Source organism: Podarcis liolepis, assembly GCF_965112155.1.
Source record: "Podarcis liolepis genome assembly, chromosome: 11".
NCBI classification, from domain to species: domain Eukaryota; kingdom Metazoa; phylum Chordata; class Lepidosauria; order Squamata; family Lacertidae; genus Podarcis; species Podarcis liolepis.
In genome coordinates, this window is record NC_139565.1 from 18543489 (window position 1) to 18560920 (window position 17432).

At 39.0% G+C, this 17432-nt stretch overlaps 1 protein-coding gene across 6 annotated transcripts in view; it reads right to left on the reverse strand.

Moving 5' to 3' along the window:
* Window positions 1-2093: 2093 nt before the first annotated feature.
* The window catches only part of CSNK1G3 (casein kinase 1 gamma 3), a 49559-nt gene continuing 34220 nt past the window's right edge, over window positions 2094-17432 (reverse strand). For 3 of the 6 annotated variants that reach the window (XM_083464592.1, XM_083464589.1, XM_083464588.1), the window contains 3 exons: window positions 13206-13312; window positions 12194-12217; window positions 2094-4382 (listed from right to left, as the gene is read on the reverse strand). In XM_083464592.1, the coding sequence (XP_083320718.1) occupies window positions 4328-4382; window positions 12194-12217; window positions 13206-13312 (186 nt within the window). In that variant the 3' untranslated portion in view covers window positions 2094-4327. The remainder of the gene's footprint in view (window positions 4383-12193; window positions 12218-13205; window positions 13313-17432) is intronic. The other 3 variants (XM_083464593.1, XM_083464591.1, XM_083464590.1) reach the window with 1 other exon arrangement.

Sequence of the window (17432 nt, forward strand, 5' to 3'; positions counted from 1 at the left end):
CTGGATTTAGGATCTAGCACAGGAACGTGTGCCAGTTTTGAGAGCGTTAAAAAAAAGGCCAAGCCTATCAACTAAATTATTTTTCAGGTCTGTGGTTCTTCAGATTGGTGGGTATTCTCTCTGCATCAACGCCAGTAATTGGCTGCCATGGCAACTTGGCCTGCAGTCTTCATACCAGGCAGGTCATAACAAACCAGGGAGGGGCAGGGGAAAGATGTATTATGCACTTTTTTTATTAATATCCTATTATCTTGTACCTGTTTTAAGCGTGTCCTTTTCCAGTTCTCTTAACTGTTTGATGTCTTATGTTCCTCAATTGCATCTCTATTTTTCCTATAAATCTTGACCCTTATTTCTTTCTTATTCTAGGTCTAGGGCTTTGTGTACTAACCCTTTGTACTCTTTTCCTTTGGCTGTTATTATGATTTGAATCATGTATACCAAGAGCAAACTTATTATCCTAGAATGCATCCTTATAAAGTCAAAATGCCACCATCTATGCACAAGAGAGAATGTCCTTGTCTCTATTATACTCTCATGGAGATACATTGGGGAGAAGCTTCACTATCATTTTGGCACCAGGTAAACCTATTCTTATTCTTCAGTCTTATGGGTGTCTTTAATAATATTGTTAATTGATACTTAGTTCAAGCTTTGCTGGAGTTTCTTTTACAATTGTTATTAAAACAATGCACAATAGTGATGCAATATGTTGTTATGCTTTAACCTAGAGTCACAAACCAAGCCCTACTTGTGTCTTCAAAACTACCTTTGAAGTTCTTTTAAATGCTTTTTTAAAATAATCAAGAACATGGCTTTCCCTATTCAGTCTTAATTTTTGTATTAGTGCAAAGTAATCTTATTTTATAATATAGAATCAATTACAGAAGACCTGAATGACTCTAGTCTATTTTCTTGAAAGACCTTTAGACCCCTAATAAATATTTGTTGTTGTTGTTACTACTACTACCCACCCTCCACCAGGTGAATAACCCCATCCAACAGAAAAAACTGCCACATGCAATGTAAAACCATGATTATGTTTAACAAATCACAAGTTAACCGTGAGTTGCTCTACAGATCAAGCCATGGCTTGTTTCTGTGAAGTGTGGTTCGTTTTCATCTCCTTTTGCCTCATGCCTTTGTAGTTTGGTGAGCTTCTGTGGTGGGGTCAAATAAACCATGGTGATATGTAATGCCAAGCCAGCAAAACAAAACAATGTTATAAGACAACATACCAAAGTTTCAGATAGTGGTTTGTTTGCAGTAAACTAATCAGAGTTGAACTGATGGGCAGGGTTCATACATAACACTAAGCTATAGTTTAATAAAACATGGTTTAGCATTATGTGCAAACCAGGCAAGTTGGAGATATCCAACATTGGACATACTCAGAGTAGGCCCATTCAGTAAGTCTACTCTATGCCTAATGTTGGATATCATCCAGATATATACTAGCTATCCTTAGTTCAGTCACTGCTATTTGCCAGTTAAATCAATTAATCACTATTAAAAAGACTGCCTTTATCAATTATTGTTTACATCACTATATATTAGCTATGAGTTTTATGCACTTTGTCAAACTAATAGAGGTTAGACCAAGTCTAAACAAGTGTGCCACTAAGCCAGGCTTCCTTAACCTCAGCCCTCCAGATGTTTTTGACCTACTCCCATGATCCCTAGCTAGCAGGACCAGTGGTCAGGGATGATGGGAATTATAGTCTCAAAACATCTGGAGGGCCAAAGTTGACAGAATCAGAGATAGAAAAAGGCCATAATGCATGGACAATGGCATACCTTCACCTTGGTAAGAAATAAATTTTGCAAGCCTAAGTTAGATACTCCTTATCTGAAGTTGTTAAAAACTAGAGTACCGTCAGTAATTACTTTCAGCTTGGTATTTGAAGGAGTAGCACATGCCACTACAAGCCTGTATCTGCAATGAAGTCATGAAATATGCCTATTGATTCTTTTCATAGTTGTGTACAGACTTTAAATTAAAAATGGTTAGTGGTAGTGGATATAGGCCAGTTGTCCCTTGTAGTCCCTTATCTTCACAGTTTCAATGCTGTGGAAAAGATGGAAGAGACAAGTAAAAAAACTACCTTTATTTTTTCTTCTTCATCTGTTACATATTTTTAAACAGGGATGTGTTTTATTATTCAGACATTCAGGCAATGTTGATTTTATTAGTTTAGACAGGGAAAAAGCATATAAATGCAAACATTGTTGGCTTAACCTGAACATAACTGCATAACTTACTACTGACCAGTTGTGTGTTGCGAGGACAAGGTCTTCCTTAGCATTAAAGTGGAGTACTTAAAAATATTGCTAAATAGCCATGACTAGATTCTGGTCTTTGCAGTAAACAAACAGGTTTTATATTTTTTTAATCTTCAAGTCCATAATTGGATTATGTGTAAGGAGTTCAGATCATATAAACACTGTACAGGCCAAAGAAACCCTTGAAGATGAAATCGAACAGGTGTATGATAGGATACTGCATGTATTTACAAATATTATGAAGAAAAATTTGGTCAAATACTGCAAAGAAAGTGTTCACATTAGGATGGCTACCTTCTCAGCTCAAATAAAAATTAAAAACTCTCATTGGGAGTTTAAGACATTATCAATAATACAAACAGGTAGAGTGAAAACTTTCGACCAAGTAATATAGTCTAAGTTTTAATAGGCCAGGTTCAAGCTTGTATACCAAGGATTTACTAAAGTCATTAACAGCAACAGTGACAAACAATGACCAGATCTGCACAATGTGTTCTTATGTGCACCTAATTTCAAGACAATGCACTGCACTTTTGGCTGTTAAGGGAAAAAAATAAATTACAAAACAATCCCTGTAAATGCAATAATGAATCCAAAGGTGTGCATTTATCGATTTTAATACACATTTTGAATGTTACCACAAGATATTAAAAATAAATAAGTATGCCCAAAGGCATGCACTGATAGACAAAGTTATTAAAAGTTAGCTCTAGGAGGCTCTTTTTAAAAGGAAACAAACCATTGAGTTTTGGTCAACAAATCTGTCTAGCCATTTTACTTCCTTTGCTCCATTCTCCACATGATGCTGGCAGCTAAACATGACAAAAGCACACCTCTGTCATTATGGCTTTAAATGAAACAATGGGGGGGGGCTGCCTTTTCTACTGAACAGTTCGCTTGTTCATAATACAGGCACTTCAAGGAGCTATGAGGAAAGTACCTGACCAAGGCTATTAACTGTTTCTTAGTGTCGCAATATTTCACCAAAGCGTAAGAAAGTTCCAGGAACCCCCGGCTGTGATCAGGAACTAAGGGCTAGCATTCATTAAAGGCAGTATTACATCCAATCCATTTCTTCTCTTAAATCAAATAGCAAAATAATTTACAAACATACCTAAATTTTGTTACATGGCACATCCAGACCTTCACCTTGAAACTTGTTATTCAGCACTAGCTTTTGATTAATTTTTGTTGAATGTATTCCCCGATTCATGTTCACACTTATTTCCTTGTAGTGTGTTTTTTCATAACTCCTAAGCATCTTTCTGAAGTTTCAGCCTTTGTGTCGGACATAACTGGAAGCACAACTTGCATTATACAAACATTATTTCTGTACAAGCACTATTGCCACTTCTACTACACTGCATTTCAATTAGAGGCACAACAAAAGCTGAGTTTTAAATCCAGATTTTACCAACAGTGATTCACCTGCTCCCCTAGAAACCACAGCACAGACTTTTGGCATCAGAGGACTCCTTCTCTTGCTTCTGTCTCAGTACCACTGGGGCAGTGACTGTACCATGTTTTCTGATAGGATTTAATGGTAACAATTTTACAAATGCAGTACCTTCAAAGCAATGGGGGAGGGGGAAATCAATGCAAGTGTTACTGACAAAAGAAATCTTAAAGCAAGACGTATTTCAAATGTTTGGGTAGTTATGCTTTCATGTCCATTGTTCTCTGAAAAATCACCTGCTTTCGGTATGGCATCAGAAAAACCTCAGCACATGCCAGGTTTATGAAATATCTGGTCTTCAGCTAATCACTGCTAATGTTTTCTATGACAGTTTAGTTTTGCTGCAGGAAAGAGCAGCATTTTTTCCCCATTGGTCCAGTATCTTAGTGGTCAAATATATACTCATGTGGACACAGATTTAAAGCTTCCAGAAGAGATGATCCAAACTAAGTATGTTGAACCACCAAATCAAAGCAAGTATGAGGACCTTCTCATTGAAACAGGGGTGCCAGAAAAACGTGTGGTCACTAATCACGATATAGCAGATGAGCAAGTAAGTAATTCCCCATGGTCTGCCTTCTTCCAAAGTCATTTGTGACGCTGAATGGTTTTCCTTTTCCTTCGCTTGAAAAAACAGCAGCACCTGCAATTGTGAAATGAAAATGGTCTTACATGCAGAACAAGGCATCTCTGATAGAAATATCATGCTAATCTAAATACAGTTAAGAAAATTAAGCCAGTTCAAAGCAGGTTAAAGACAAATCACATCGACTTATAGGGAAATAAGTGTAATAAAGCAGACTTCTAAAACATTTCATCATCTGATATCTATGCAGATGGTGCAATGAAGGTGGTATAGTTATGTGGAATCAACATCTAGGAGGGGAAAAATAAGTACAACACAAGACAACAGATCCCTGTACGTTGGTTTCATTAGCTACTAACAAACAGTATATGAACTAGGCATGGCAATGTTTGAACATAAATCTGTAGACATCAGTGGGCATATTTTGTGTGGCTTTGGGGGCTGGTTTATCTGTTGTTATTTTTTAAACATGTGATGCCGTTGAATCTTTTGCTTTTGACTTAAGCAACATGTGTCTGAATCAAGAGAATGGCTTGTAGGAATGGCTTTCACTTTTTAAGGTTTTCTTTATATAGTGAAGAATTACTTATATAGCCTCTTTTACCATTTGATAGTGTTCATGCCATCAGTAAGTGATAAATGCTGACAGTTACACTATAGCATTATGGGTAGCCAAACAGGAAAGAGAGTTGGTGGATGTTTGTACCAGTTTATTCACTGGTGTCATAACGTTCCATCCAACTCTCTCAGGTCTTTATACAGAACATGGAGCAGGCTATGTCCCCGCTCTAGCAAAGGAATAGAACAAGAATGTGTTCCTGCCTTTGTGCAAGCAACCAAGCGGCTTAGGCATTAAAGTGTGAAATGTCAAAAGATGAACATTACAGCAAAATCCTGAATGTCTGAGTAAAAATGACACTGCTAACTTCTAAAACATTGCAAAGTTGGGGATCTCTGCCCCATGTCCGTTCAGTATTCTTTAACATCAATACAGAGTTGTAACTGCACCCTGTAGTATGCTGCAAAATAAGTCCCAGGATGACAAGCAAAAATCCCCTTTTCCCCTTTCAACAGCCTATACAGACGATGCTACAGAACATGAGACCCATTTCTAAGTACAGTGGTGCCCCGCAAGACGAATGCCTCGCAAGACAAAAAACTCGCTAGACGAAAGGTTTTTCTGTTTTCGATTTGCCTCGCAAGACGAATTTCCCTATGGGCTTGCTTCGCAAGACGAAAACGTCTCGCGACTTTTTTTTCTTTGTCTAAAAACAAAGACATGTTTTGTTTATAAAGTTAATTTATTTTCCCTTAAATTTTTGAACTGCTCTTTACAGTATGTGTGACTTTAAAGAGCAGTTAATAAACTGTTGTTGTACCAAATTTGGCTTTGTTTGGACTTTTTTTGACCATAGGAACGCATTAATTGATTTTCAATGCATTCCTATGGGATTTCGTGATTCGCAAGACGAAAAATTCGCTAGACGACAAAAATTGCGGAACGAATTAATTTCGTCTTGCGGGGCACCACTGTATTAGAGAAAAGGCCACTGAAGACACAGTATTGTCTTAAGAGACACGGGTCGTACAACTGACCACACTCTCCCTTACTGAGTGTGAATTCCCTCTGTTCACTTAAACTTGGCACCACCATTAATCAGGGTTCATGCTAACCCCAGTAAGGCCAGCAGAGGAAAAGTGGGAGGCAAATTCACACTCAAGAAAAGCTGCCACCAGCCAGTGTACTCAATGATGAACAAGAAGGTTCAAAGGGTAAGACAATGTACGGTTTGCATACATTATATGATCTGCATACTCCCCTTCATTCGAGGATCACAGGGTGGCTTACAATATAAAAACACAAAAAATACATACCACCGTAACAAAGAAAAACACCACCCTTCACCGTTTAAAAGGCCATAGACTGTTTAGTTGGCCAAAGGCCTGGAAAAGGAATGTTTTTGCCTGGCACCTAAAGATATGTAACAAGGGTGCCAGGAGAGCGTCTCTGGGGAGAGTATCCCCTAAAAGGGGAGCCAACACAGAAAATACCCATTCTCCTGTTGCTGCCCTCCCGAGCGCTTGCAGAGAAGGCACACAAAGAAGGGCCTTATATGATGGTTGCAGGATCCAGGATGGTTCATATGAGGAGAGGTGGTCCTAGAGGTATTGAGTTCCTCAGCGGTTTAAGGCTTTCTAGGTCAAAACCAGCACTTTGAATTGGGGCTGGAAACTAATTGGTAGTGCAGTAGGATCAGCAACCTGGCTGCTGAATTCTGCACCAACTAAAGTTTCTGAACTGTCTTCAGAGGCAGCTCCATGTATAATGCGTTGCAGTAATCTAACCTAGAGGTTAACAGAAGTTAAGCTATCCCTGTGTCCAGATAGGGGCGTAGCTGGGGCACTAGGCAAAGCTGATGAAAGGCACTCTGCGCCACCAAGACCACTTGAGCTTCACACAACAGCAATCGATCCAGGAGTACTCCCAAACAGTGTATCAGCTCCTTCAGAGGAAGTGTAATCCCATCCATCCAATCTAGGGAACCACCCATTAACAGTGCCTCAGTCTTGTCATGCTAAAATGGCAGTCAATTTTGGAAGGCTTGCTTGAATGAAGATATTATGCAAATCCAAAAGTGATTAACTTTGGATATATTAATAGTAGCCCAATTTCTGATTATAGCCAACTGAAAATAGGCTGAACCCCAACCATATCAAAGGGGCTTAATAAAATCTGGGTGATTCTGAGAAGCATAATTCTAAGTATTGTAAATTCAAACATTGTTTAACCTCAGTGGATTTGACTAATCTCTACTTTAAGTGGTTTAGTACTGTGTATTTTATTCCTGCTTTTTTGTGTTTTGTTCTACTGTTTTATTTGTGACTTTGGGTGCATTTTTATTTCATTTTATTTGCTAGACCACCTTTGTTATTAGGTGACCCAAAAATAATCTAGTGAAATAAAAAAATATGAGGAACAAGGAGGGCACACCAGGTTTGGGAAGGCTGATATAAACGATTATCAAAACACATTACGATAAGACTTGAAGAAATTGATGCTAATACATGCATAACACTATCCTCAACATCACCCTGTTTATTTGGACAAATACACATTTCATAAAACATTGTAACTGCTTTGTTTGCATTGAAAAGATATTCACACAACTGTAGAATACCAGTTGCAGCCAATGATATGCTCTTAACTATAAATGGTCACTAGAGGGCCTCGCTTTCCCATGTATAACACACAGTTACTATTCTGAGGCGTTCTACTATCTATCCCCTTTGAGGCAGAAATTCCAAGTCTGTGAGAAAAGTAGATACATACTCATGACCTGTAACACAGAAGAAGGCATTTATAGTCTACATGAACTTATACTGCCCTTGTTCTAAAGGCTATAAAATGATTTAGGACTTAATTGCTTTGTGCAAACAGTAGTTAACTATTTTCAGGACCTTTGTTCTCACTGCAGGCAAATGCATGCAAAACTAAACTGCCCTGTGCAATGTCACGGGTCTATAATATAGTTGATTTAACAACTTGTCTGCTCCCCACCTACAAAGTAAAGTGTCAAATCTTGCCGAGGCTGAGCGCCAAGGCATGGGAAAGGAAATCTCCTTTTCCCTTAACATCTCTGTATGTGACCTTTCCCATCATTTACTTTTAAGATGTGCCTGCACTTCAGGATTTTCCAGGTCTATTTTATAGGCTTTTAATTTCTTGTTGCTTACATCAACTTTGACTTTGGTTGTCTAATTGTTTTCAGGAGCTTTTCCGCCTCTCTTAGGCTTACAGTCATCAAGTTCTGCTGGAGTAACTCATCTGTTTCTTGGAAAGCATGCTAACCTTTTAAACAACAACAACTACTGAATTTCTATATGCCTGGAAAACATGATTGTTCCAGCCAAATGATGGGGGTGTGGAGATACAAATATGCATCAAAGAGCTGCAAAATAAAGCCACAAGCCAGGCTTATCTAGATGAGACAGCCTCAAAGTACTTTGCAGGAGTACAAAAACAGCTCAGTGAGGATTGTGCCTGCTCAGTGGGTGCAGAACACACTGCCTGTTGTAAAGAAGGTGGACCTAAAAACATGGGGCAGGGAGAATGAAATATTCTGGAAGAGAGCATGGCTGACTGTAAACATGAACAGGAGCACTGCACACTGCAACGTGTCATTGGTTTCACATGCCCCTTCTGTCTCTGATACTCAATTTGATATTTCCCACACCTTTAAATAGCAGGCAGCAAACATTCCACTCCTATTCCTATGCCTCTAAGGGCTGGTCCAGGCCAGTTCCCAACAAGGAGGCAATATTTGTAGAAAGCAACAAAAACAGACAGCATAGCTCAGGCTGAAGGGGGAAGCAGACCCCAGATGCACTCTTGGTGGCAGCTACTGATGCTCTTTTACCAGGCTTGTTGTCGGTAGTTGCCAAAGGACCAGCCTCCTGATATGAACTCCAAGAAATGCCCAACCAGGCTGAATCCTGTTGCCAGGCCTACAACTGATTTTTTAAAAACTCAAAAAACCCCAAAGGGAATTTCACAAAAAACTCCAAAGTATTTAGAATTCCACCTGAAATATATGTTGCGTTTCAAGGTGACTTCCTTTCCAGGTGAACAGAAGTTTAGATACTGATTGTAAACTATGGTAGCCAAATGTGATTTAGAGCTAAGAAAGCCAGTCAACAATTATTTATATTTTCCAAAGGACTCCAAGTGTGAATATTGAAATACTACAGAGACTATGACAACAGGGATAACAGTGGGTTGTTAGTAAGCTTATTTGCCCATTTACAACAAATGAAGGACACACACGCATACAGAATACTAGAAGATATTCCAAGAAAGAAAACAGAGAGAGAGACAGATTTAGGAAGCAGAATTTTAAGAAAGGGCTACCCAGGGGGGAGAAACCCTGAGAGGATGAAGTGAGAGCATAAAGAGCAACATTTGGTCCTTTGTCATTTCCTCCTCCTCACATGCAGAGCCACACACCTACGAATCTCCTATTTCCCACGTTTCCTCCCACTTTATCTCATGTAATTACTAATGGGTGGTGGAAAGGTACGGTGACAGACAGACAGGAGCAGGTGACTCAAATCAGTTACCAATCAAACTGCCAAGAAAAGGTCGGATTGAGCTAACAAATAGATGTAAAGACTGGCCAACATCTCCATCCTAATAGAAAAAGCAGCTAACCCACCTACCCAACTCCCTCCCCTTCCCCACTCTTCTCAGTACTGAGAAATGAAGCAAAGGATAGTAGCTGTCAGGAAGGCATGCTTCCTAGTACTGTACATGCTTCACCACTTCAAGGAAAAGGGCTACAACGTGGGGAAGGAACGCAGAACATGCGCATTTCTCCAGCATCTCGAATGAACTCCACCTCACTGCTCAGTCTCAGAGAGAATAAAGATGATGGACTATAGCTCAGAGTAGCTGTTTTGCATGCAAAACATCCTGGGTTCAATGCTCTGCAACACTAGGTAGGGCTGGGAGAGATTCCTGCCTGAAACTCTGAGGAGTCACTGGCAGTCAATGTAGACAATATTGAGTTAGATGGACCAATGGCCTGACTCCTATGTTCCTTTCTAGCCTTCAGTTAATCTCTAAACTGGATCAATGCTTCTATAAGATACAGTGAAATTGCCTGGGAGGAGGAAGCTACTTTCATTAGTGAAAAGGAAATGGGTGGCTTAGGCTCTGAGGCTTTGAATCAGGGTGTCTGAATGAAATCAAGGCAATTTAACTCATGATTTGAATCAGCAAGAAGAAGAAGAAGAAGGAAGTATGAAGATTAAGCTTGCCACTGATTCTGCATCAAAACAATGGTGTAAATCTGACTACTAAACCATGTTATTTTACAGTTAGTACTTTTACACTTTTCATTCTTACCACTAGACTTTGCATCCCTTTGCCACACAATATATGCATTGCAAAGGTTTTCTTTGTTTAGCCTAGAGATGGTATGCTTCTAAAATATTCTTTTATAGTCTTTCTTATAACCAGCACTTATTTAATACATTAATGGTGCAATCCCGTGGGCATTTCTCCCTATTGCACTTAGGCAGTAAATAACCTGTCACTCAAGGAACTACCCTTTGCAGTTTGGGAGGGGTTTTGTTCCCTAACTCCTCAGTGTTGGTGGGGTTTTTGGAACAATGTGAGAAGTTGATTCCCCCCCAAGCTGGTTCCATTGATGTCTTCCAATCTAACTCTAGGACATAATCATAAACAATATCCAAGGTTAGGGAAGGACTATACCTGCCACTGACTCTGCTGGCATTACAACACCTATTTGCACAGGCATTAAAAAAATATATATGCTAGCATTAGTTTGTTGTTTTAAGGAGTCCTGCTGACTCCATAATGTATTTTTTATGATTGAGCTACCATTAAGTTTGTTTTATCTGTTCTGCACAGCTCTTAGGTCATCTGTACTTTAATTGATTAGTAACCTGCCCTAAAATCTGGCTATAGGGCTGAATAAAAGTATATTAAATAAACAAATAAGGTGACGCAAAAGCTCATGAACAATTTTCACATGTACACAATAGTTCACAGAGACTTGACATATACACAGTTCAAGAAGAAATGTTCTCTAGTCATTTGCACTTCCCACTACTGTTGACATCAACATGAGCAAGAGCCAGCATGAAAGAACTTCCCACATTCATCCCAGGTTTGTGCAAAGATAAAGCTAGCTGAGAGCTCATTTGTACTGAAAAGGGATGACTGCGATACCATACGTGATGCATGTAAGGATGTCATCAGTGATAGGATCTTTTCGGTCAGTGCGACAATGCTTCTTTTGAAATGCATCTTTGCCTGCTCGTTCTGCACTGCATGGAAATTTTTCCTAGGCAGGCGCAAAACTTTCACTTCAAATTGCAGCCAGGGCACACTATTTTTGTGACAAGATTTTGCACAGTCTGATTATCATTCCCAGTTCTAGATAGGATATATTATTGGTCCATCCCACAAAGCGTTTTCTTCTCTGAATGAGATGAACAAAGCAGTATTTTCACTTTTATGATTTATTTTATTTGCCATGACTATTGTGTACCTGACACCATGCTTGTTCTGCAGCTTTACTGAGGCAGGTTTACACAGCTTTCATCAATGTATTTTAGGCTGTGACCTCTACCAATATATTTATGTTCGCTTGTATATTATTATAGCTCATGTTTAAACAAATACACTGGATTATGTTGTTTTAACCTTAATATGCCTCAAGAAAACGCCCCTGTGTCTCCCAATTGTCTGGTACAAATACCAAACAACGTAAGTTTGACAAGCTCTTCCACCACTTTAGAAAATCTGCCATTTAGTTACAGGGTTAGTAAATCAGTATGATAAAAATTAGCTTTGTGCACAGATTGCATTCAGCAATGAAGTCAGGGAATACGCAAAAGTATGAATTTGAGAAATGCAAATGTACACAGGTTGAGCTATCAGTTAGCAAATAATTACCAATGACTAAACTTTCATAAATATCTGCTATAACTTAGTGGCAATAGTGCTTTAATTGTTTATGATGTTAGCACCTAAAAAAAATAGTCTGCCCTCTATAATGGCATCCCAATAGGTAAACTACTGCATATAATCATTGACATTAAAACAAAAATTTAGAAGTATTAGATAAAAGTACACCAAGATTTGAAAAACAAGCAGAAACAGAAGCAGGCAAAAGTGCTCCTCGATAAGGTAGTAAGTTTCTCATGTTAAAAAAGACCAATAGCAAAAGCCATTAGAATTCATTTGTAATGGTTTTCCAATTGTACTTTGCTCTTGAGAGCTCTTTTGTTTTTAAAATGCTCTGGAGCCTTTTTCTGCCTGCCTGCACTTTAGAACTCACCACATGTTCAACACTTTCTGGCAGCTAATACAAAGAAAATACAAAGGGGAAAGAGAATCAGAATGCTATCCATTGTAAAAGTGCTGCATTTTGCATATATAACATAACACCGAAGTTATCAAGAACCGAAACGATATTTTACAGTACAACAAATGCACAAACTTTGCTTCTTTGCTATGCAATTTGCTTTGCAAAATTTTCAATGACGGTATAAGTATACCCTAAAAGTGTCCCATGCTCACATGCAGAGGGGTTCTTTTAGGTGTCAATAAAGCCCTATTCCTTTTACCACTACCACATCACTGGCGTATGAAGATCTTGAGTTATTTAGAGTTAAGAGAAAAGGGTACTTACATGGGTTTATGAAAAGATGCACCCACCTCCAATTTACTGTACTAATCAGGTGGAGGAGGGAAGAAATATGCTCTGTTGAGTCCCTAGAAAAGTGGCAATAGTGCTTCAATTCCCTAGAAAAGGGACTCAAGCTGCAGCCTTCCCTAGAGAATAGCTGCACTCATCTGCATTCTTTTGAGTAAGTAGTTTTGAGAGCTTTCTAAGTTAAAAAGTGACAAATACAAGCAGCGATTGGATTTGAAGCACTTCAGCTCAACACGCATGGTCACATGTACCTTGGGGGGCCCTGCGATTTGGAAAGCTGCATCTAAAGCGCACCATGAATGCCCCTACTGGGTAGTACTATGACACTGCCCATTGTAAGCAACAGAAATCCCTCCCGTGTCAAGTATTTGTTCCCTCCAATCTGTCCTATCTTGAGAACTAGGTACTGAAAAACTAAAATGCTCCTATGCCTTGGAGGTTTTGTGGAAATAACAAAACCTCAATTTTTAACAAGTTTAAATGCAAAACTATTGAAGCAGTTTGTGATTTGCTAGTTAAAGTCATGAACTAAAAATAGTGGAAATTACACTTGAAAAGACAGACTAACTCACACATTCAGTACCACAATATGTGATGGTAACATAGCGATTATTTTGTATAAGATAATACGTACTTTGTTTCGTCCATTACTTCCACTTCTGTAGGGGCTGTGATGGGTGCATTTGAACGTCCTGCAGTAGGATCATCTGTGTTGAGCTCTCCATTTGTTGAGCTTACAACCTGCAATTACAAGTATTTCCAAAAATCATACACTAGTAAATTCCCATATTTGGTGCAATATTTGTTTCATAGCATAAGGAGCTGAAATTAGTATATTAATGTGTAACTTCTAGGTTATAACTATTTTTCCATTCAAGCCTCGTGCATAGTTTTACTAAACTTTCTCCAACTGCTTGTAGAAAAAGCCATCTACAAAAAAAATGACTAGTTAAAGGAGAAAAAAGTGAAGATTTAGCAATAAAGGATTTGCCGTAAATTGCAACAGCTATTACTATGAAATATAGCTTTAACTTCAAGCATTGGCAACATTCAGTGGCGCCTCCTGTGGCAACTTGTAAATGCCAGCTGAAAACTTTTCTATTCTGCCAGGCCTATGCAGGCAATGGTTTCCTGGTTTTAATCTTTGCGTGTTTTTATGTATTCTTGTTTTTACTGTTGTAAACTACTCTGATATACTTTTGTAATATAAGAGTACATAATTATTTTTATAAATAAAATAAATTCTACAAAAGGGAGAATGAAGGCTTGTCCTATGAATGTCTTGTGAAGGGCCATTTTAATGAAGGTACATGCCCACAAAAACATAATGAATATGATACCAAACACTCTTCAAGCCTTTTCTGCTTCTGAGTATACTTTCACCCTAATAAGCAAGCGGTGCAATTTCTACCAAAGGGCGGAATTAAACATCACACTATACCAACTTCCTGTGTGTGCAAGAATTTCGCATGCCAGATGGAATGATCTCCTCTCTCCCTTTCTGTGTGCCATTCTCCCACCCCGCCATAGCCAATTTCTAGGGCGCAGCAATGGGCCCCACTGTGAAAGCAGAAGTCCTTTTGCACAGGGCTTCCACTGGCAGGAAACGTTGTGTTAATCCCATCCATAATATCCAAACATCTGCTTTGCTTGCTACATGCCTCATGGTACTACCAAAGATCAGGAAAAAACTTTGGGGGGTGTATTTCAAGAAATAAAATTGATATAAACCTGACTTGTTCCTTACAAAAACCACAAAGCATCAGCCAGTTTTCAGTCTTCTTGGCTACAGGAGTCTGTTTCACCGACACATTCTGTTGAGGGAATGCTCTTCATGAAACAGTACCCAACAGGACTGAACCTCACCACCCAGCTCATCATTAGACATCACCTAGTTGATGGATAGAGAAATGGCAGGTCCAAGATTGGTCTGTGGACCAGCCCTAAAGCAACAGCAAACTGGGAGCCTATAATAAAGGTAAAGGGACCCCTGACCATTAGGTCCAGTCGCGGACGACTCTGGGGTTGCGGTGCTCATCATGTTTTATTGGCTGAGGGAGCCGGCGTACAGCTTCTGGGTCACGTGGCCAGCATGACTAAGCCGCTTCTGGCGAACCAGAGCAGTGCACGGAAACGCCGTTTACCTTCCTGCTGGAGCGGTACCTATTTATCTACTTGCACTTTGACGTGCTTTTGAACTGCTAGGTTGGCAGGAACAGGGACAGAGCAATGAGAGCTCACCCCGACGCGGGGATTCGAACTGCCAACCTTCTGATCGGCAAGTCCTAGGCTCTGTGGTTTAACCCACAGCGCCACCCGCGTCCCACAAGGAAAGAAAATACAAGAAAAGAAAAGCCTATAGGCATGTCTAAAATATTTAGAAAAAACCCCAAGTGAAATCTGCCTCTCACAATAAATAAGATGTCTGGATAATTTGCTGGGGGGGGAGAGAGAACCATTTTTAAAAAGACCTTTTATAAGTGTTTCAAGTTACTGCAACACAAGAACTGTGAAAGAGACAATTCATCAGAGCTATTCAGCTGACATTTTCAGGAACTAAGGCAAACTTTTGTAAAACAGGAATGTAGGAGGCTAGCTAGTGAAACACTAACAATGAACGGTATGTTTCTTCCAGAAATCAAAGCAAGTGAGAAAAATGGACAGTCAGAAGAATTTTCTTTTTTATGTCTCACATTGACAAGTCAAATAGTGTTAGACAACCAACAAATTTCTCTCCACAACTTGAATCATTCATTTGCTTTAATGGAAGCTAAATAGACAGAATAAAACTGAAGACAGATTTCCCAAAGCACCATAACCACATGTTTGGGACTTTCAAAAAACCCTAATCACTACCAACAGATGCTTTGCTATTCTGTACTTACTAAAATGATAGGTAAATGAGATCAGTGAACTATTTTGAATGCATAAGGTCAAGGCTAAAGCTTTCCATTTTAAGATGCTTTCAGGTGCTTTATAACCGCCGAAGTTAATAATGTAGGCCAATATCTTCCAACACGATAAAACTATTTTTGAGGCAACAGTACATACGGTCCACCCATTTACAAGAGTGAACACAAAGAACATTTTGCCACACAAGGCTGACCTGCTAGTGATGACGGCAGGTCCTCACGTCGTAGGAGAAGGGATGTGTCTGTTTAGAAGTGTACATTTCCATGAAAGCAACACTAGGTTCCCATTCATAGTTCAAAGAGACAACCTATCTCATTGCTCTGGTACTGGGACCTGACCCTCTCATGCCAACTCTTTGGTTTGTTTAGCACTAGTAGCAAACAATACTGCTGTGCCAGTAAACAATGCTCTCTGCCCGATTCATCTGTGCTGCAAAGGAGATTATAAAGAATGGATTTGCTAACAGCCTCTTATGTAGGATCCTAAACGTTAGCATGTTGAACAAGCAAAAACACAGCACTATAAAAAGGTTACTAAAATCAAGTGGGATAGAACTGCATAGCTATACTCTATTTGCTGGAATAGGCTATTTTTTAGCTGCAAATGGCACAAGCCTCTCCTGTGCTGACGTTAAACCAGAAGCACATAGGCTGCATGCTATTGGAAAGTAGTCAAGAATAAAGTTTCAGGTGTCACTACTGAATTAGTTTACTTAAAAGTTTTTCTTCCTTTACAGAAAACTTGTATTTGAGATCTCCCACAAGTTGCACATTTTTATTTCAATATTATGATTCATAATAGCTATTCACAACCTTAAACTCCAATTTTGACTATGAACATTTTATTTGGAAACCCAACCCAACCACTCATTTCAGATGTTACATAACGAAAGATAAATACTCCAGGCTCAAACCTAAAATGGTTCAGTTTGTGTGAAGGTAAATTTATTTATTATCCAGGAACCCAAGAACACCCAAGAAGTTCACAAGGTGAGCTTTTGCAAACATAAGCAGCAAGCCCAACAAGATGTTAAATTTATGGGCTTAATTCTTTGTATGCTTTGTAGAAGGATCCTGTAGCAGTTTCTGGTAGTTGTAGTCAGGAATTGGAAACATCTAAGCCATTCAGAAACCTTCTTCAAAGCTCACGGCAACAGAACAGGACTTAAAATATGTCAGTAAGTCATATCCAAGGACATCTCCTTTTGTAATTTACTACCTAATTTGAGATGCCCTGAAAAATACAAACCATCATGATTCAACATGGAATAAAGAGTGAATGGGATATGTTTTTAATTATTTGCTAGATTTATATTCCAGCTTGCCATAAAAAAATGTCCATGGCAGCTAGAACTGAAAACACACTAAGAACTTAAACCTAGACTTATTGCATTGCACCTACATATTTCAATGATTCTGATGTAGTCACATATCAGTCATGGCACCATGACTGGACTAATTTCTATAGACAACCGCTATAAGACTCCAAGCATGTATGGGAAAACTCACCAATTCACTGCACAAGCACACAAAATCCTGACCAAACGAATATCTTGAAGAATAGTGCTTATAACACATTTATATTACCAAATCATTTATAGGAAGATCTGCCACAAAATATTGCAGAAACTTCAAGATTAGCAACTTGCAATTTGTTCCTTTTCCATTAAAGCAGGTCATGGAGGTGTCAGACGACAGCGACAGTCATCTCATTCCCTATAATCACCATTACAACACTAGCTTAGTTCCCACCTTTGTCACTATGGCTGTAGCAGAGAACCACTTAACAAACTCTACTGAACAAAAGCAATGAGATCTCTATATAAATGCTAAGTCAAAATGATTCATTTGTACTACTGTGAGGAGTGAGAATGCTCTCACCAAAATTAACAGCAAAAATAAATGGTGGCATTTGGTGTTTTACAATGTCCTTCATGAAGATCAGCAGT